Source organism: Brassica oleracea, chromosome C5 (assembly GCF_000695525.1).
Source record: "Brassica oleracea var. oleracea cultivar TO1000 chromosome C5, BOL, whole genome shotgun sequence".
Classification (NCBI taxonomy): Eukaryota; Viridiplantae; Streptophyta; class Magnoliopsida; order Brassicales; family Brassicaceae; genus Brassica; species Brassica oleracea.
In genome coordinates, this window is record NC_027752.1 from 37,532,801 (window position 1) to 37,553,993 (window position 21,193).

The 21,193-nt window shown below is 38.1% G+C and overlaps 3 protein-coding genes across 3 annotated transcripts; 2 read left to right on the plus strand and 1 right to left on the minus strand.

Moving 5' to 3' along the window:
- Positions 1–6,623: 6,623 nt before the first annotated feature.
- Positions 6,624–7,798, minus strand: LOC106294359 (putative F-box protein At3g17500). The gene is given in 2 exon segments (XM_013729912.1): positions 6,624–7,135; positions 7,138–7,798. Coding segments are annotated over 2 exon segments (1,173 nt in total).
- A 2,832-nt stretch (positions 7,799–10,630) lies between these two features.
- LOC106292233 lies at positions 10,631–14,727 on the plus strand. The gene is made up of 10 exons (XM_013727838.1): positions 10,631–11,080; positions 11,213–11,518; positions 11,597–12,196; positions 12,276–12,353; positions 12,569–12,637; positions 12,824–12,892; positions 13,179–13,241; positions 13,401–13,819; positions 13,948–14,029; positions 14,110–14,727. The coding sequence occupies exons 1-10, from the start codon at positions 10,631–10,633 to the stop codon at positions 14,725–14,727; spliced, it is 2,754 nt and encodes a 917-aa protein (XP_013583292.1).
- A 633-nt stretch (positions 14,728–15,360) lies between these two features.
- LOC106292234 (uncharacterized protein At4g04775-like) lies at positions 15,361–15,935 on the plus strand. Its single transcript, XM_013727839.1, has 3 exons — positions 15,361–15,400; positions 15,464–15,612; positions 15,753–15,935. The coding sequence occupies exons 1-3, from the start codon at positions 15,361–15,363 to the stop codon at positions 15,933–15,935; spliced, it is 372 nt and encodes a 123-aa protein (XP_013583293.1).
- The last annotated feature ends 5,258 nt before the right edge of the window (positions 15,936–21,193 follow it).

A 21,193-nucleotide genomic window follows, 5' to 3' on the forward strand; every position in this document is an offset into this window, starting at 1 on the left:
AGAACTCTCATCCCCTCTGATTTCCCCTATAATTCGCCCCCCCTCTTTCTCTCTCTATAATCATCCGATTTGAACAATTTTGGGCTCCATTCCACTTGATTTTTTGAGCTCTACCTGATTCCTACACTCGTTTTCACCCTAAGACAGGTATACTCCGCGAATCTCCACATTCTGAAATCGTGTTCTTGAGCAATTTTTTGGGTTTTGTGAATTTCTTATTTCCGTGTTGATTCCTTGATCAAATATGCATGAAACAGATGTTTAAACATGGAATAGAACACAATTGTCTGTGATTAACGAGTTTGGAACAGGATTTGAGATTATTTAGGGATTGAGAATTTTTTTCAATTTGTTTTTTTTTTTATCACAACTCGATTTCGCTTTTCATTTTCATGTTGCTTTGAGTTCTTAATTGATTATAACCATGTTGAGAGCAATGATTCTATTTTGTAGAGAATGAAGCGCACGAAAACATCAGCAAAGAAAAACACACAAGAAGCGGGTTCGTCACAGCTGGAGAAGCAAAGGCCAAAGAAGTGGGATAAGTCTGATACCACCCACTACAACAACATGAAGAAGGTAGCCGTTCCGGCTACACAACTAGCATGTCCTGAGACGATGACAATATTGGGAATCCAAGCAGACATTGAAGGACTGTTCCAGAACATGGGTCTAGGCCAACTATGCAACCTCAAGGAACCCACTTATCCGGAGTTGGTACGCCAGTTCATAGCATCCGCATACGTCACCCGTCCCGATGATAGGCATGAGGAAGGTTTTCTGGCATTCGTAGTGCAGAAAGTATACTATGAGGTATCTTTCACAGACCTCTGCGGACTATTTGGATTGAGTGCGGGGGAGAGGACATATGGTCTTTATTGGACTTCAGAGCTGTTGAACTTCTGGGAAACGATTGGCACATGGGTTTATAGATCTTCTCAGGCAAAGGAGTCACTTATCCGGAGCCCAGTACTGAGATATGCGACACGCCTCATTGGCTCATTGCTATACGGGACAACCACAGCCGCATCAGTCACGCAATGGGAGTTGTGCCTCCTGTACCAAGGTGTGAGGCATTTGCTACCGGCATTTGGAAACTCTACATTCCCACCTGCTACTGCCTTCAACATGGGAGCGGTGCTGGCCGCAAACTTAGCAGGATACAAGGGGAAAGTAACCAAATCCAAGAGCAATGCATGTGGATTTGGTGCAGTGATTACTCGGATCCTTAGACATGTGGGTGTAGACTGCAAGAACCAGGAGGTAGCACTGGACAGATCGAACAACATTGCTTGGAACTACCTGGATGTCATTTCTCTAGTAAGTAAGGAGTTCATAGCTGGTCCCCACTCGAGGATCGATCGGGATGGTCCTTACGTCTACGTATTCCAGGACCGAGCGAAGAAAACACTCTACTGCCACCTACCTCAGATCGGTCTCACTTCTCTACTTTCAGAGGCTGCAGTTGAGTTCCTACCCCCTGCTACCGCACTAGTAGACAAGCCATCCTTCTTCACGCCAAAATATCAGACCAAAGGCAAGGGCGTGGTTGATGAAGAAGGAGAAGATGAGGCTGCACAAGCCATTCCAGATGATTCACAACCCCATCAGCTACTCCCATCAGACTCCAGCCAGTACAAGCTGCAAGAGCTTCCACCGAACGCCACTTCGCGCCAGCAACAACATTGGAGAGATCAGAGCATAAAGACAAACAACGACATGCTACACAAGATCTGGGCTGCCATTTCACGTATCAGGCCGTGTCGTTGCCAAAAGGATGATGTAGTTCATCGGGACAACTCTCCATCCAGCTCTGGTTCGGGTTCGAGTGGTACACACAGGGTAAGAAAGAGGTCCAAGAGACCCAATGATGCGGAACATCTGGAGCAGGAGACGAGGAGTAGGAGCTATCACCGGCTATTTTATTTTCTTTTCTATTCTAACGTTTTATGGTCTTATTTTCTGTTAATTTTGAACTGAGTTTTTTTTTGGGTTTCTTAATTATGAGTTTGTATTTCTTTTACATGGTTTCTTCGTTTTATTTGGTTGTGTTCTGAGTAGTTTTTAATTCGTATTCAGCTTTGCCTTGCTAGATAAACCAAATAACTATTATTCGAGGAAAGAGGTTATATCAAGTGTTCCTCGGAATTTCCTCGGTATTTCTTTAAAAAAAATAAAAAAAATCAATGATATTCTGTTTCCGAGTCATCATCACTAGATGAATCTGAATCTGGATCTTGGTGAAACTCTCCAATTACTGGTTCATCCTCTACGTGAACGACGGCTTCCTCTCCAAAGTCGGTTAAATCGACTACAAGGCCAACTCCAGCTAAATTTTCTGCTGCACTACAGTTGCCGGATGTGCTTGGTTGTAGTGGGTCTTCCAGCTCAGAACTTCCCTGAACTCGGCCTCTCGGGTTGAGTCTTGTAACAGTAACCCATGGATCATCTCTGTTCCTTACCCGGGGGTACTTGATATAACAAACCTGTAACATTTAGAAAAATTATAAATTAATACACATGATGATGAATCATTCTGAATAATTAACATTTAATTACCTGATCGGCCTGGGAAGCAAGAATGAAAGGATCATAATATTGCAGCTTTCGCCTCGAATTTACTGATGTAACACCAAATGCATCTGTTCTCACACCTCGATCTGGGGTGTTGTCGTGCCAATCACAATAGAAAACAGTACAGCGCAATCCAACCATGCCCAAATACTTGATTTCCAAAATCTCATGTATGTGTCCGTAGTATACATCATCTCCTGATGCAGAACAAACGCCATCATCATAAGTCGTACTCGAACGTCTCCTCTTCTGAGTTGTGAATGCATATCCTCGAGTACAAAATCTCGGATATGACTTCACAACAAAGTTTGGTCCAACGACCATCTCACGTATCCAATCGTCAAATGTTTCACCTCTGGCCAAACCAGCAGACACCTATTAATAGCACATATATATATATGTTATATCAATAAATGTGAATTAGTATAAATATGTGATAAAATATATTTTAATTTGTTTAAAGCACTCACATAAGTAAACATCCATCCAGTAAATTCTCTCTGCTTCATTTCTTCTAGTTCGTCCTCTGTGGCGTATCTATACTCGAACCGCTTTTCTGCCATGAAAATCCTGTATATGATGACAATAATGTAATTAATTAAGATTTAAATTTCAACTTGTTAAAATAAAAATTTGTAAGCTCATTTATTTACCTCTCATATTGAAGAACGTCTTCGCAGTTGGTGAGCAAATATGTTTGCAAATTACTGCGCTCCTGCTCAGTAAGTCGACGGTCCTTTGGTTTTCCGCTAAGTCGTCCAACGTCTGTGAAAATGTCTGGAACCGTAACATGATATGTTGCCCGTTCGCCTCTATCATCATGCCGAGCAGGTCTTCTGTTTTTGGTCTGAACTTCTGCTGGAAAGTAGTACTCGGCAAAGTTTGAAGTTTCTTCATTGATCATCTGTGCGACTATAGAACCTTCCACCCTACTTAAATTTTTCACCATCTTCTTCAAATGGAACATATACCGCTCATACAGATACATCCATCTATACTGCACAGGACCACCAAGTTCCAATTCTCTTGCCAGGTGAATAACAAGATGCTCCATAACATCAAAAAATGAGGGAGGAAATATCTTCTCAAGGTTGCACTGAATCACGGCTATGTTAGTCTTCAAATTTTCAATACCTTCAAGAGTCACTGATCTCGTGCATAAATCGCGGAAGAAACCACTTATCCCTGCAATTGCTTCATGAACATTTTGTGGTAATAGTTCCTTGAAGGCGAACGGAAGGAGGCGCTGCATCATTACATGGCAATCGTGGTTTTTCAAGCCAGTAAACTTTCCTTCCTTTCTGTCGATACAGTTACGCAAATTTGATGCGTAACCGTCTGGAAATTCCACATCGTTTGAAATCCAATCAAAGAACGCATCTTTTCCCTCTGCATCAAGTCGGTATATGGGAAAAGGAGCCCTACCATTTTCATCAACATGAAGTTCTGAACGAGCACATATATCGACTAAATCCAGTCTTGACTTCAAATTATCCTTTGTTTTACCTTGAACATTAAGGATCGTGTTCATGAGATTGTCAAAAAAGTTCTTCTCAATATGCATGACATCTAAATTATGCCTTAGCAGATGATCCTCCCAGTATGGCAGATCCCAGAAAATACTTTTTTTGTGCCAGTTATGTAGTTCTCCAACAGCATCTACCGGAAAACGCTCATGTCCACCGACTTCTGGCGTCCTTTCTGCACCAAAATCTCTTAGTTGTATCTTCAAATCTTTCCCACAAATTTCCGGAGGTGGACTGTCAAACACCCTCTTGTTCTTCGTAAACAAATTCCTACTCCTACGATATGGATGATCAGGTGGTAGGAATCTCCTGTGACAGTCAAACCAACACGTTTTCCTTCCGTGTTTTAGTTGGAAAGCATCAGTGTTATCTTGACAATATGGACATGATATCCTTCCATGCGTTGTCCATCCAGACAACATATCATATGCTGGAAAATCACTTATTGTCCACATTAGTACTGTCCGCATTTGAAAGTTTTCTTTACACGAAACATCGTATGTTTCAGCACCTTGAGCCCATAGTTGTTGCAACTCATATATTAGTGGCTGAAGAAACACATCAAGTGATCTCTTAGGATGCTCTGGTCCGGGAACGAGAATCGAGAGAAACAAAAACTCTCGTCGCAAGCACAAGTTTGGGGGGAGGTTGTATGGTGTAAGAATGACGGGCCATAGAGAATATTGTCTTCCACTCTTGCCAAACGGACTGAAACCATCAGTACATAATCCAAGGTAGACATTTCTTCTTTCATACGCAAAGTCGGGATACTTTGATTGGAAATGCTTCCACGCTTTTGCATCTGAAGGATGTCTGATCTCACCATCTGTTGAGTGCTCCGCATGCCATCTCATTGGTTGCGCTGTGCGTTCAGACAGATACAACCTCTGCAACCTTTCCGTCAAAGGTAAATACCACATCCTTTTATATGGCACTGGAACTCTTCCACTCGTATCTTTATAATGAGGCTTTCCACAAAATTTGCATGTAACCCGCTGTTCATCCGCCCTCCAATAAATCATGCAGTTGTCGCTGCATACATCTATTACCTGATATGATAAACCAAGACCAGCTACGAGTTTCTGAACCTCGTAGTATGAACCAGGAGCTACATTATCCTCGGGTAGAATACTTTTTACAAAATCAGCAATCGCATCCACACAGTCTTCAGCCAAATTATAATCTGTTTTAATGCTCATCAATCTTGTAGCAGATGATAAAGCTGAATGAACATCTCTGCAACCTTCGTATAATGGTTGCTTTCCAGCATCCAACATATCATAAAATCTCCTAGCTTGTGCATTGGGTAAATCTTCCCCTCTAAAATGATCATTTACCATCTGCTCAGTACCTACACCATAATCTACATCCGTTCTAATTGGTTCTTCTAATCTAACCGCTGGCTGAGGTTCGCTAGTACTACCATGTTCATAATCAGTTTCCCCATGATGATACCAAATTTTGTAACTTCGTGTAAACCCACTCAAATATAGATGAGTCCAAACATTCCACTCTTTAATAACCTTTCTATTTTTACAATTAGAGCAAGGACATCTTAACTTACCTGTTTTTGCTTCCGGTTGTCGGTGAACTAACCCCATGAATTCGGTTATACCTCGTTGGTATTCTTCCGTAAGCAATCTCGTGTTCGGATCCAAATGAGGTCGATCGATCCAAGAACGAAAATAATTTGAAGAAGACATATTTTTTATGAATCAAATTCGTGTGTAAATAGAGTAAGAGGGAGGATGAAGATATGGAGTGAATGAAGAGGAAGAGGAGTGCTTGTTTATATAGATTAAATCCTGCCGACATACCGAGGAAATTCCGACGGAATTCCGACGGAAAAGGCTAGTTCGTCGGAATTTCCTCGGAATTTTGTAAAATCCCCCAACGGCTCTCCAACGGCTATAATATTTCCTCGGAATTCATCGGTTTTTTCCGAGGAACACATTGTTCCTCGGAATTTCCTCGGAATATTCCGACGGACTGAGGTTTCCTCGGAATTCCGTCCGTATATTCCGAGGAAATTCCGAGGAACCCCAATTTTGTGTTTCCTCGGAATTTCCTCGGAAATTCCTCGGTATATTCCGACGATTTCATTTTCCGTCGGAATGTCCGTCAGAATACCGCTGTTTTCTTGTAATGTCATGAACACCCTCTCTTCATATGTTGCTTCTTCGAGGGTAACACATTTAGTTTTGGAGCTCTTGAATTCTTTTAGGGCATCGTATAAACGAATTAATCATCAGAAATACTCGTTTCGTAATTCTCAAAAATTGCTTAACGATGAAAAAAGAACCTACAATAGACAAGGCATTTAACAATCAAGAGATAAAACCAACACGGCAACACTCAAACATACACTATCTAAAACATTCAGAACTGTAAAACCGAAACATTAATTAAAGATAAGTACAAAAAAAAGAACATTAAAAGATTAAATATTTGAAGATGTGTATAATGTAAAGATCAACCCAAAACATTCAACACTGAAACATCCTTCCCGGTGGTTTATAACCACTAATGCCGGCTTTTTCTTTTTCGTTCTCGTGTCATTACTCCACCCTGTTGGATTTGAACCAAGCTTGGAACATAATTGTAAATAACAGGACGCAAAAATTGCAATCTAGATTCTCCTACGGGTATTTTCATGAACAGATTGTCCTCTCCAACAATGAATACCATGTCCGTATTCCTCTTATTCCTATATTCCAGATCGCATAACACGGCCGTTTTCTTCTCCCCGTCGATAAAGAAACTTGTGACAGTTGAAAGACCTTTCTGAGGATTATTCTCATCTAGTTCCAGTGATAAAAACTTGCTCCACGACACAATTTTGGTCTGATCAATCTTATCATGTATCATCATCCATATCTCAATCTTTGGACGTGTATCGGAAATGCTGCTATATAATACTGATAGTTGTTCTTCTCTAACAACTGAGAGAGCTGTAGCAACACAATCATCATCGACACGCGGAAAAGGAATAGACAAACGCCTAAACTTCTCTGTTGAAAAATTGAAAGTAAGAGATCTTCTTCATAGTTTTTATTGGCAATCCAATAAATATTCCCCTTCAAAGACACTCCCTTTGATGTTACGCTGCAGTTTTTGGGGACCACGTCATTAAGATGCTTCCACAAATGAGACTCAAAATCATAGATTCCATGGTCAACAACTTGTTCATCTAGGTCAAAACTGTACCTCAAGATTTTATAGGTTTGGCAAGACTTGTTATTTTCGTATCCAAGAGCAAACTGGGAGTCATGCTTGTAACGATCACTGTATGGAATCCACCTGATTTGGCCAGTACAAGGGTTCCAAACCACGAGTCTTAAGTGCCTGGTAGTGCATAACAATAACCCGGCGCAGTGAAATATTTTATATATCTTGAATTGTTCCGGATTGTGGAAATCGTTTAGGCTCAGCAACGTTTGTGGATCAACAACGTTGTCGTGAATCCCATTGAGATTTACATTCATTGAATCAAACTTTGAATCACTCAACATGAGAACCTTACACTGTTTTGGTGCTTTATCCAAGTGCTTCTCGATGAACTCCTGATCTTTGAATAAAGCGTTCCATCGCTTGCAAGTAAAACGTAATCGTCTCAGAGATGTGGTCGGAACTCTAGATAGTATCTCAATTACTAAATCCCATGGAAGGTAGAGCAACCTCAATGCATCTCTTGTCATCTCCCAATGGATTAGAAGAAGGCGAGAGGTGGCTAGGTTTCTTAGAAATTATGGATTTGACTAATTTATGATACAACTAAAAATTTAAAGTTTTTCTTAAATGCAATAAGAGAATAATTTTACAAATATATAATAACTTTTAATAGTATTTAAAAAAATCTAATTTATTAATTTATGGTCCTATTTTTTATCTACTATTGACAAATCATAGCAGGACCATTTAATTAATTACTTAATGTAACATATTAATTATTTATATTAAATCTTACTAATCAGTAAGATATTAAAAAGTTATAAAATATGTTGAAACATATTAATTATTTATCTACTATTGACAAGTCATAGTAGGACAATAAATTTGAATTTTTTTTTGTTATAAAAAGTTTGTTGAAAAAAATCTAACAAAATCATACCAAACATTTTAAATATTTTTATAAATAATCCATTAATTAATTTCGTAAATAATAATCAAATATTATTATAATTAATATTAATTAAACATTTATCAAATTATGTTGTTTTTATAAATTTATAATTATAGTTTATATTGTATTAGAATAGAGGTGCTCTATGAACTAAGTATGAAAAAGTTATATTAAATTGGTAGTTTAATATATTTTTAAAAAGCTGTCCTTCAAAAAAATTATCAGTCATCGATAAAACATATTAAACTATCTAATATTTTATGCTAAAACTAAAATTATTAATATATGTTAAACTTTTATTTACAACTATATACTTTATTTTTGTTTATTTACAAATAAAAAGCAACATATTATCTAAAGATGATTGTATACAAAATATAATAGTACATAACTAACATTTAGTTCATATATCATTTACAAAATATGTTACTAGAAAAATTTGAAATTTTAATAATTAACTAAAAATTATAAATTTAATATTTATTTTAATTATAACAAAATCTGAGAAAGATATGGATATTAATAATAAATCAATTTTAACTATAATTTGAGTTTTATGTTAGTTAACAATATATGTTGAGAAAAAATCTAACAAAATCCTACCAAAATAAATAAATATATTTTTATGAAATAATTAATTAATTAATTTCGTAATTAGAAATATAATTTATTATAATTAATGTTAACTAAAATTTTATAATAAAAGCCATTATGATTTTTTATAAATTTTATCATTATAATCTATATTATATGAAAATAAAGGTGCCATATAAATTAAATATGACAAAATTATATTAAATTGGTAGATTAACTTATTTTTAAAGTTGCACAAAAAAAAATATTTTTAGAAATTGATAATATACAAAATATAATACTACCTTTAGTTGATGTATTTTTTTCAAAATATGTTACTAGAAAAATTTAAAATTTTAATAATGTATTAAAGATATTAATGACAAATTAATTTTCATTACAAGTTTAATATTTATATTAATTATGAAAAATCTCTTGAGAAAAATATTTAAACAAATCTTACTAAAGTTCAAATACATTTTTATAAAATAATGAATTGATTTAGTAACAAACAAATTCGAAAATTGTATAATCTTCCAAACTCAAAAATAGTTGTGTAGTTTTCCAAATTTTCTTGACCAAGTATACAAATTTAAAATAAATATTAAAAACTCAAAATGATAATATTCCAAATTTTGTAAAATATAAAAGCATAGATGCTAAAATGTATTTTTTCGATAAGTAACACAAAAAAAAAATAGGTTATAAGAATCCAAAGTAATATAATATTTTGAAATCTTAATTTAATAATTAAAAATAAACTTAATACCATAACATCTAAATTTATCATATATTGATAAAATTTACTAAAGTAATATGACAAATATTACTATGTATACAATTTACTAAATTAACCGAGTAGATATTATTTAAGCATTACAATTTATTTACTTATAAAATTTCGCAAAATACAAAAATGAAAGATGTTCAACTATATTTTCTTAAACACAACATATAAATATAAATTATCATAAACAAATATCCATCTATAGTATAACTAAATAATTTTAAAATATATTGTATACAAACTATAGAAATTAAAAAGCTATATTAAAGGAGACTATGTATTTGATTATTTCATATTGTGGAGTTATTGTGGTGAGCTTAAAATATATTATTAAGTAATAAAAACTAATAAGAAAGTAAATTGTATCAAAAAAAATCACTATATATTAATCTTGACGAATATTAAGCCTAAACAATGATATTATAGAACTATACAATATATAACACTAAATGTAAATCATATATTTAAAATTTTTATAATAATAATTAAAGTTATATATTTATAGAATGAAAAAAAAAAATATCTACAGGTATGTGCAGGTCAAAACTCTAGTTATGATCAAGACATAAGACAATAAAAAATTCAAACAATGCAAACGTTTATATAACCCTATATATAATAATAATAATCCGATTAGATATGCGATCAAAAAGTTTCTCAAAAAGAAATTTAAAAAGGAGAAATTGCACTCTACACATTAACTCTTTAGTGTATTTACCTCCATACACATTTACGTACTTCTAGGCAATATGTTAGACTTGCTTGGACGAAACTACCCCTACCGTATTCTTATCGTTTTGTTTCTCTCCACATTATTTTATTACTTTTGTGTTTAACCAAAACAACAAGAAACCACTTTTTGTCAGACAAGTTGAAACCTATCACTATCCTTACACTCTTAACTTTTGATAACTACTTTCTAACCCTTCCCATCATCTTTCATCTATATATATTGAGACTTATGCTTCTAAATCCATCCATCTCAATCGCTTTCTACTTTCTATAAGTTCTTCCTCTTTATAGTAGTGTATATCTTGATTTAACTCCATGTCGTCAGGCGCCGATGAAACCGGTGAAACCCCACATCTTCAATTCCCCCCTCGCATGTTCGTCGTTGGTGATGAACCACTGGGAATTAGGGTTACTTCATATCATAAACCATCTGCCATCACCAAAATTCTAAACGCTCTAACTGAAGATGAAATCGAAGCTATCCGGAAGACCGCTTTTGGGAAACTGGTGGAAATTGCCGATAAACCGTCATTCTCTGGCCGATTTGGGAGGTTTCTTATATCAAGACAGTTGAAGATCGTGAAGAAACACGAAGCCTGGTTTCTTTTTGCCGGTAAACCAGTTAGGTTCTCCATCAGAGAATTCGCGATGGTGACCGGCCTCAACTGCCGGAAGTATCCTACTAATTCAAAGAAGAGGAGCACGAAGAGTATAACAGAGAAGCCGTATTGGGGTGAGCTTTTTGGGTTAATGACTGAAGTTCAAGTAAGCTATGTTGTTACCATGCTAAGGAAGAAAACAGTTACAGATCCGGAAATTAGGTTTAAGTACGCCCTGCTTGCTTTGCTCTCAGCCATTATAGTGCCAACGTCTCACAATCCGTGAATTGCTCACCAGCATGCCGAGAAGATTAAAGATGTTGATCAGTTCCTTGTGTTCCCGTGGGGGCGGGCTTCCTTTGACATGCTTATGAGCAGCATAAAAGAGAGAGATGAAGTATCACTATTACAGAACACCATTGCCCTCAAAGGGTTTGTGCTATCATTACAGCTTGTAATGATTGAAGCTGTTCCTTCACTTACTGAAGTTGTTGAAGATGGGGGTTCTTCTGCCTCCGACGGCGATGAATCTGATGATGAAGATGGAAAGGGAAAGAAAAGTATCAATACTGGGCATGTCAGTGATATTGATACTGTCGCGAAGGTATACATACATTTCAAGTCTATATAGGTTACAATGTTCACAATTTGCCAGTAAGTTGATGATGGTCTTTTTGCGCAGGCTCACGTTGTTTCTATTATCACTGCGGGAGTTGAAGAATTTCATCTCAACCCCGAACTCGGATCTTCCGATGACGATGAAGATGTGCTTGTAGCCAATTTGGTCAAGTGTGTGGAAGATGGATTTGCGTTTGCTAATTCCCATTTTATCGGTGGGGCTACCAAAGCTGACGTGAACCGAATGCGTGAAGACGGTAAAACAGGAAAAAACCGCTCACGGAAGAACACCAAAGTGAACCTGAAAGAGCCTGTCACGGATGCCGTCGATGCTGATTATGTTGCAGACATTGTAAGAAAGAGTGTCTCAGCAGAACTGTGCAAGATGGGGGAACAAATCAAGAATCTCAGTGACAATGTAACGACCTCGCATCCGCTTTTTCGCACCGACATCCAAGGCATGTTCCAGAATTTTCAGAGGGATATTACGAAGTTTGTCACTCCCCTTTGCACTGCCCCACATATTCCCCCACCACTTCCTACCCCACACTCTACTCAATCTGGAATGAGAAACCCGTCGGGTAGCACCACTCCTGCAAACGCAAATAACATCATCAATGAGGCTGTTCGTTTTGCAAATCAGCACTCACTCCAAACAAAGAAGGTGACCTCACCCTGCATTTTCTTTAAACACAACCTAATTGTCACCATATGTGGTGATGCAATACTCTTTAATGTCATAGGGTATAACGGCCGAAAAAGGGGTAGTCGAAGAAACTAATGATGATGATGCGGACGTCAATCTCGAATCCGAACCGAATGTAAGGGAACTTCTTTGAAACAACAAATGACTTACTAGCTCCAAATATATTTCTTTTTGAATTGGTAGCTCACCTCGACGGGAAATAGATTGCACCTACTTGATTTGATTTGCTAGGATGTACGTTAGTTTGATAAAAATATTAGTACACTGTACTCTTTAATTTTCACATGCCTTGCAACATTATTGTTTGCTAACGTTTGGACTCATGTGCAGGCCGATGGCCGTTCAGACACAGATGATCCTGCTGTGGAGACCAATCCTCATCTACAAGACAGTGTAAAAGTAATCTGAAACAACATATGATTTACTTCTCTGAAACAACAAATGTGTTGGTAGCACCCATTTTTTTTTTTTTTTTGAATTTTAGGATTTATGTTTGTTTGCCAAAGATATAAGTAGACTGTTCTTTTTACGTTTAGCATGTCTTTTCAACATTAATGTATGCTAACGTTTTCGACTCATGTGCAGGCTGATGTCCTTCCGGACACAAACGCTCCTGCTGTGGAGACCAATCCTCATCTACAAGACAGTGTAAAAGTAATCTGAAACAACATATGATTTACTTCTCTGAAACAACAAATGGCCGTTCAGACACAGACGATCCTTCTGTGGAGACCAATCCTCATCTACCAGACAGTGTAAGTAATCTGAAACAACATATGATTTACTTCTCTGAAACAACAAATGTGTTGGTAGCACCCTTTTTTTTTTTTGAATTTTAGGATTTATGTTTGTTTGCCAAAGATATAAGTAGACTGTTCTTTTTACGTTTAGCATGTCTTTTCAACATTAATGTATGCTAACGTTTTCGACTCATGTGCAGGCTGATGTCCTTCCGGACACAAACGCTCCTGCTGTGGAGACCAATCCTCATCTACAAGACAGTGTAAGTAATTTGTGTCAATTTTTTAATGTATGTTAACCCTCCTCTCCACTTGTCATAAATTTTAGAAGATTAATGAGGTGTTTTGGATGGCGAATTTGTTAGCTAAATGCTAACCATATCTAATACCAACGTTATTATAATCTCAATATGCCTCTTCAGGAAAATCACCCAAAATCAAAAGAACCTACCGATGTTGGTCATAGTCGAGTCCCACTCGTGGCTGAAAACGATCCCATATCGAAGGACAGTGGAGACACTAGTCTTGCATTTCCTAGGCCAACATTTTCCCTTGGCCTGACGCAGGAAGATCCTCAACTATCCAAAACTAGTGCACCTGACAGCGAGGACTATGGTGATGAACATATGACAGTCGATCCACCACCCACTTCCAATGAGAACGATGCTCCAGCGCCGCTTTACAGGAAAAGCAAGCGTCCACGAGTTGTTCCTAGGTCACTAGTTGGTGATTACCAGTGTGATAAACGTATACTGGTGCATGCGTGGGAAGCGCATGTCAATGCCACTAGAAGGGTCCCCAACATTAACTACGCTGTGAAATTCGCTGAACTTTCATCGAAGTTGGAGTCAAGTTGGAGTCCCCATTGTAAGCACAGTCTAGTAGATTTGCTAATTCAAATATTGGACTACATCCGTTAGTTTAGCCTGCTAAAACTATTTCTTATAATATTCGTGTTTCTTGTCGCAGCACAATAAAACTCGATGGCTTATCTCTCACTAGTAAAGAGCTCTCTGCAATTGTTTACATGTCTACGCACTTACCCCCACAGGTAATGTTTGAATTCTAGATATGTATTAATTTATTTTTTCAATCCGGGTGAGGTTTCAACTGATGTTGTCAATGTTGTAGGTTCTTGACGTCCTCATTCATCATACGCGTTCAGTTTTCCAATCCCATCCAGTCTCGCTCCAATCAAAGAACTCTGTTTTTCTGGACACAAAGTTTGTCTCACTCCTTGCTAAGACATTTGCCAAGTTCTCCAAAGCATCTAAGAAAGAGATTTTTCGATTTCCAGCCGCATTAGCTGACTATTTAGTTCAAGATTTCCCAATTGATGAAGCTAATCGTTTCTACTTCCCTTTCAATTTTGACAAGAAGCATTGGGTTGGTGTTTGCGTTGACTCATCCCTAGGCCAGGTTTCTGTTTTAGACTCCAACACCTCTCTCAGGACAGACGGGATGATCACGTCAGAAATGCGTTCTATTTCACAGATGTTTCCTTACATACTGAGACAAGCTGGGAAACAAATTAGTTCCAAAGACATGAAGACATTCACCATCGACAGACCTCGTTCCATCCCTCAGAACACCACCTCGTTTGACTCGGGTGTTACTTCTATTTTAATAATCCAAGCTCACGCGGTTGGGGGTCTCGAAGTCTGCAAATGCATCACACCTGATGTGCTAGACATTGAGGTGGAGCGCCTCGCAGTTATGATCTATGAAGAAAACATTGGAGTCATCTGAGTGTGAACTCATAGACTCTGTGTCCGTTGGAGCGTCAAGAAGATCGTCTGCTCAACCTCATATTTTGTTGTTTGTTATGTTGTTTAATGTTGCTGTTTCTAGAATCGAAAACTTGTTTGTATGAATGTTTCGGAAAGTTGTCCCTTTTCGACTTTAAATGTTCCGTCTTTAGCATGCTAACAATATCGGCTCAAAATAATTACATTTCAATTATGGTTGTTATACCAACGGGGCCGAACTAACCTGACTTAGCTTATACTTTAAACCTACAAGTATGCGATTTAGCATGCTAACAAGAAAACATACATAATAAATACAGACAAACCAGGCGGGCTTGAACTTGGTTTACATACAATTCCAGTTTAATTTCTAGAATATAAGTCTGATACTCCGCTTCTCGTAACAAAACGTCGTCGTTAGACATTATTTCCTAGGAAAAACTTTGTTGATTGATCTCACCAGACGAAATATATCTATTTGGTCGAGAAGAGGATCCCATGTATCCATGAACTAAACGATGTCGTTGTCTTTCCTGCTCCCCTTATTTTACTCTACCCCGATAATCCGCTTCTTCATAACCCTAGCTCGCTGGAAAAAAAAAATTAAAAAAAAAAGAGAGATTGAGCCGTTGATATGTCGAACCAAACCAAGGGAAGCTCGTCCTCTGCACCCGGTACGTGGTTACGCTCTTCTTAGCAAGCACTATCATCAATTTAAAATGTTCAATTTTTTACAGACGGAGCACGTTCTAGGCGCCGAAGAGGTGAGAAACAGAGGGGGATCCCGCAATTCTGTCGTTGTGTTGAAGAAGCAGTGATTAGGACATCAGGGACTACTAAAAACCCCGGTAGGCTCTTCTACTACTGTCCGAAGGGATCAGAGGAGGTAAATGATTTTCCCCCTATAGCCCTTATTTCGTGATGTATGTTAATGCTCCCACATTCATGATAGAGCTTATTGGTAAATAGTTCCAGAACAATCCTTTAATTGAGAGGGTGACATTGCTTCACATTTCCATGTTTCAGGACAAATTCCATCTTTTCACATGGACTGACGAACGTGTGGTTGAAGAGGTAGAGGACCTAAAGTGTGAAGTTTGTGAGCTGAATGCAGACATCTCCGATGTTAGAGCAGAGCTAAGTACAATAAAGAAAGAGAGCGAGCGTATCAAGCTAATGGTAGAGTTGGCTGATATTCCGTATTTTTAACGGTTTTAAACTCGTTTTGGAGCAATTAAATGGTCGGTTTTAATTAATGTTTTGGTCTATTTGATGCGTTTTGGTGTTCTTAAGTGTAATATGCAGGTTACTAGATAGCTTGCAAGAAAAGAACGCATTCGGGATTTATTCAGAAGCAAGATGGACCGAACAATGGACCGAATGAGAAGTATTGATCGCACAGGACATAGATCGACCGATCCATTGTCTGTGGATCGACCGATCCAGAGCTAAGAAGAAAAGCCGTGAATTGTAGCGACATGCGTAGCGACCAGAACTTGTCGCTACGGTTTCATGCACTAGATCGACCGATCCTACCACTGAGGATCAACCGATCCCACCTCTACGGGCTCCACACGCACCAATGAGCTTTTCACTCCTTTTTACCCACTCCCCTCAAGAATTCACAAAAGAACTCGACTTTGGAGACTCACAAAAGACCAGGGGCGACCAAGGAGGAGATTTACAAGTTCTAGAGAGAAGATTTGAGTGTTTTGTACTTGTTTTGGTGTGATTTGTGAAGATTTGTAAAGGAGTTCATCTCAAAACCATTTGGAGAAGATCATGAACCTTTACTCTGTTTTAATACAATCTTATCATGTTTTCTTCATCAAAATCGTTTTGTTCTTGCTTAGTTATGTGTGAGTAGTCATCTAGTTGGGTTTAGGGGTTCTCATAGGGGATTTCTTGATGTTTTGATTCATAAAACGTGTGTAGACTAAGGGATTACGTTTTGGTTCTTCATCTAATGGATTTCTTACTGCTTGAACTGAATTGATCACTTAGTTCATGATTTCAGATTGTTTGATGCACCGAAAGTGATTGTTTGAACTTCCGAAAATACTTTAGATGAGCAAAGTGTCCTTGGAAGTTGATGTTATTGATGTTATTGCGCTTTGTGAACATATTGAACCTGTTCTTAATGCTTGTTTAGAAATTGAAACTCAGCGGAAGTTAGTGTGGAGATTTCTATAACATAGAGAATTAGCGCTACGGAAGTAGGTTAATTCTAATATCGTGTTTGAGTTCTAGACGGTTCTTAATATATCCCTGTGTCTTCCATTAATTGTATCTTGATTAAAAAGAAATCCCTGAGAATTCCCAATGCCCAACGTTTGTTTTAAAATAGTTTTCAAATCGTTTAAATCATCTTTTTACATGCTTGTTTATGCTTTGTGACACCTAAGAAAATTAGATAAAAATCATCAAAAATATATCTTCGTTCGCTGTAGCTATTAACTTGTCTGCAACTCTACGTGTGATCATCGGTCCCTGTGGATTCGATCCCGCATTACTACTGCGTACTTTACTGTGCACTTGCAGTTAGATAATCGGGTTAAAACTCGAGACATCAAGTTTTTGGCGCCGTTTTGGCAAGAGACAGGAAATATTGTTGTGCTATATTATAAGAGTAGGAATGCCGATCCCAATGCTATGTTATTAAGAAGAAGTCTCTAACTTGATTTTTCAATCTCAAAAAACCCATGTAACCTTGTCCTTTATTGTGTTGTTGTCTTTTTAATTGCGTAAGGAGAAATTTCACATTACTCTAGCACTAATAAACTAACTTGCCGGAGGTGTCTGGTTGAAGGGATTGAGGTTTTAAATAGTGAAGTGAGTGTATCAATCCAATGGTTCAGTTGGCAAGAGACAAGAAATGTCGTTGTGCTATATTTGTAAGAGTCGGAATGATAAAGTTGTAGTGGGTTTCTTTCTGGGTGAGGCCCAACTTAGCAAGCTAAAATTATCAGTTACAAAAAAAAAAAAATATATTGTGCTATAAAATGGACGTAGAATTATTTTGGTGTTAAAGTTTCGCTTCATTAGATTTTTGGTTTCAACATATCAGTTTTCCCTCATATGTTAACGTACGTTCATACCTTTATCATTCTATCATAATGTAAATGTTGGCATGATAGTATGAAGAATAACACAACAACGAACCTTTGTATCACACTTGAATAATGGAAGGAATTTTTATTTATAATAACAAAGCGTTACCTCTTAACTCCTACAGACCTCGATGATCGGATAACTACTATTAGAATATCACACAAGATAAATAGCAGTTGTCCATCATGATCTCACCCCTTTCCATACAACTCTTCCTACGCCATAAATTCCTTCTTACAAGCTTCCCCAACATACTATATAGATTCCTTGCAAGTGGCTTTGTTGTGTCCCAGCCCCTTGCAACGGCTACACAAGGCCCTCCTCTTAGTGCGTTTCATCTGCAAACATTTTCATCGATCAGGTCAAATAGTAAATCATATTGTATCTCAATTCCATTAAATCTACTTAGTATACTTACTATTTTTCTCCCCTGGAGAAGAACCTCTGCTTCTTCGGTCTCCCAGGTGGGCGTCTTGTCACTGGAGGACACAATTTCATACCACCAAAGTCAGAAACCAAATCAGACATACCTGTGTAGTCAGGCACTGGCAATACACTCCCTGCATATGCCGACCTTAGTCCCTCAATAGTGTATGCAGGCAACACCAACGATTCCACGCTAATCTTTGCCTTGATTGCAGCAGCTATAGCATGTGAACATGGAATGGCAAGCACCTGAAACTCGTAACAGCTACATGTTTTTTTATCGAGGTCAACGTGAAAGCTTCCTCCGTTCTTGTTGCGCACCTCGTACTCGTCCTCTGCAATTTGAGTTACGACGTATCCACCTGTCTGCTCAAAACTTTTTGTTAGCATTCCGGAGACCTTTGGCGACATTGAACCCCTATTCATTTGGGCTGCTTCCCTTCTCGTTGCAAACCAACCTGTGAGCTTAGTACAAATGTAATCGATCAAATGTATTACCGGAAATTCTCTAGCTTCCCGCAAAACAGAATTCCATGATTCCGCAAGGTTGCTTGTCATGATATTATATCTCTTCCCTGGGAAATGTGATCTCGCCCAATGCTCTAACCCTATATCAAGTAAGTACTCAGCACATGCCGCATCCATTGTCTTAATCTCGTTAAAAGTTGTATAGAATTCCTGCAATCTGAAGGTCCTAGCTGCTTTAGCAACAAGATACTCCAGGTGTCGAGCTCTAAAATTCGACCTTATGTTTCTCTTCAAATGAACCACGCAGATACAATGCGCTGCTCCCGGATAGACCTGTATGCAAACATCATTTTATTAGCATGATCCACGGTAAATGCATGTGTATGTACTCATTTTTAACATGATCTGATGGTTAAAGAGATGGCAAAATATTAATTACCTTACTAAGACCTTTGTATATAGACGTGTGCCTATCAGATACAAACACCAACTCATCATCCCACTCAACAAATCCTTACAACTGCTCAAAAAACCACTCCCATGAGGAGTCGTTCTCGCTGTCAACTACTGCAAAACCTAGAGGGAATATCTGCTAGTTGCCATCTTGGGCAGACGCAGTCAGTAAACACCCTGCATATTTTCCTTTCAAGTGAGTACCATCAACCACCACCACTTTCCTCATGAACTCATAACCCTTGATTGAAAGCGACAAACATATATTTGAAACGTCCGCCACCACCCTCAACTGTTTGAGTGTAGAGTTTTGTCAACATCCCCGGATTTGCAGACACCAGCCTTTGTAGATAGCCTGGTAGCAGCTGGTAAGATGATTGTGTGGTACCTTTAGCTTTATCAATGGCCACATCCCTAGAACGCCATGCCTTCCGGTATGAAATATTGACGTCATGGTCGCCACGCATCATCTGCCTTATTTCACGCGGTTTAGGTCCTCCGCCGGCGCTTCCAAACTTGTTTTGCATTAGCTCTCCAATAACCGATGAAGTCGCTTGAGTCTGATAACCACCACGCTCATCTATCGAGCATGAATGTTGTGATACCACTTTCCGAACTTCGAACGCATCAGCATCCTTAAGTTTCACTGCATACACTCTCCATGGGCAATTCAGACCACAACATTCAAGCACCATCAGCCCTGGTTCAGACTTCCTACTTCTGTACTGAAACGTCATGCTTATGGCATAAATAGCCATATGTTGCTTGAAAGCCTCTCTGTTTCTGAACATCATTCCCTCAGCAACATTGTTTCCGTTCTCTCCTAACTCGCCTATAAACAAATTCATCACGGAAATGGTTAGTACGGGAGACAATGCCAACTCTTCAAACTAGCAAACCAAAACTATAAAGATCTCATGCCAAATAAGAAGCAGTTATATTTCTCATTATATTTCCAAACGATGCACTTGGATAATAATTGTATTGTTTACATATATTGCACTTTCTTGTATTAGAAATTCCATTTAGATTTTCCATTTGACCGTAATATAACAAAGATTCTTTTCATTTAGCGCGACAACAGAACTACAACAACGCTTACATATGACTTAGCAGTCTAACAGACACATCATACAATCCAAAGAAAACATTAGCGACCCAAACATATTACAGAACCAACCAGACACATCATACAATCCAAAAAAAACATTAGCGACCCAAACATATTACAGAACCAGCAACCACACAGGATACATGCGACAACAAGGAGACCCAACTTGCTAAGCCCTTTCCCTTTCCCAAACTAAACATTTTAAAGACACCCACCCTCGGTGCTACTCCCTTCCGATGAAGTTTGCTCTGCCCTCTCACCACCCTTCTTTGCACGTCCAACATCTATGTTATCCTTGCTCCCTTCAGCGAATTCTATTGGCTCCTTTTCCAATGCTTTACCAGCCCTCTTCTCTGTTTACACATTTATGTATTTAAAATTGTTTATAATTTGTCCGCCATATCATTAAAATTTACTTTTAAGTGTAAAGCATCATGTACCTTTGTTCTTTGGGAGGATGCAAGCAAAATCCCCAAGTTGAATCACACTCTGTTCCTCTACCATTTCATTTGTACGCACTTGTTCACCTACATCTGTCGGCACAAGTGTTGCATGTGTCGATCCTGTTAAAGAGCCACCGCCATGATCATCCGTTGCTGTGTTTGCCTCAGCCACACCCACATTTTGATTTCCCGGTGGGTCATTGACATGTAAACCTTCTGGACAAGCAAACCCCTCATTTGCAACATCTTCCCAAAAACGCATAGTATTCTCAACCCCTTCACCAGTTATTCCTACGGTGGGACCATGTGTTGGGTAATTCAACAAGTCCATTCCCACATCCCAAAATACAGAGGGTGCTTGGGCTTGCGTGATTTGTTCTGGCATTACGGATGTCCTCTCTATTATCCCTGCATCAAAAATATTTAGCGATGTTTAGTTGTTATTGCTATAAAAC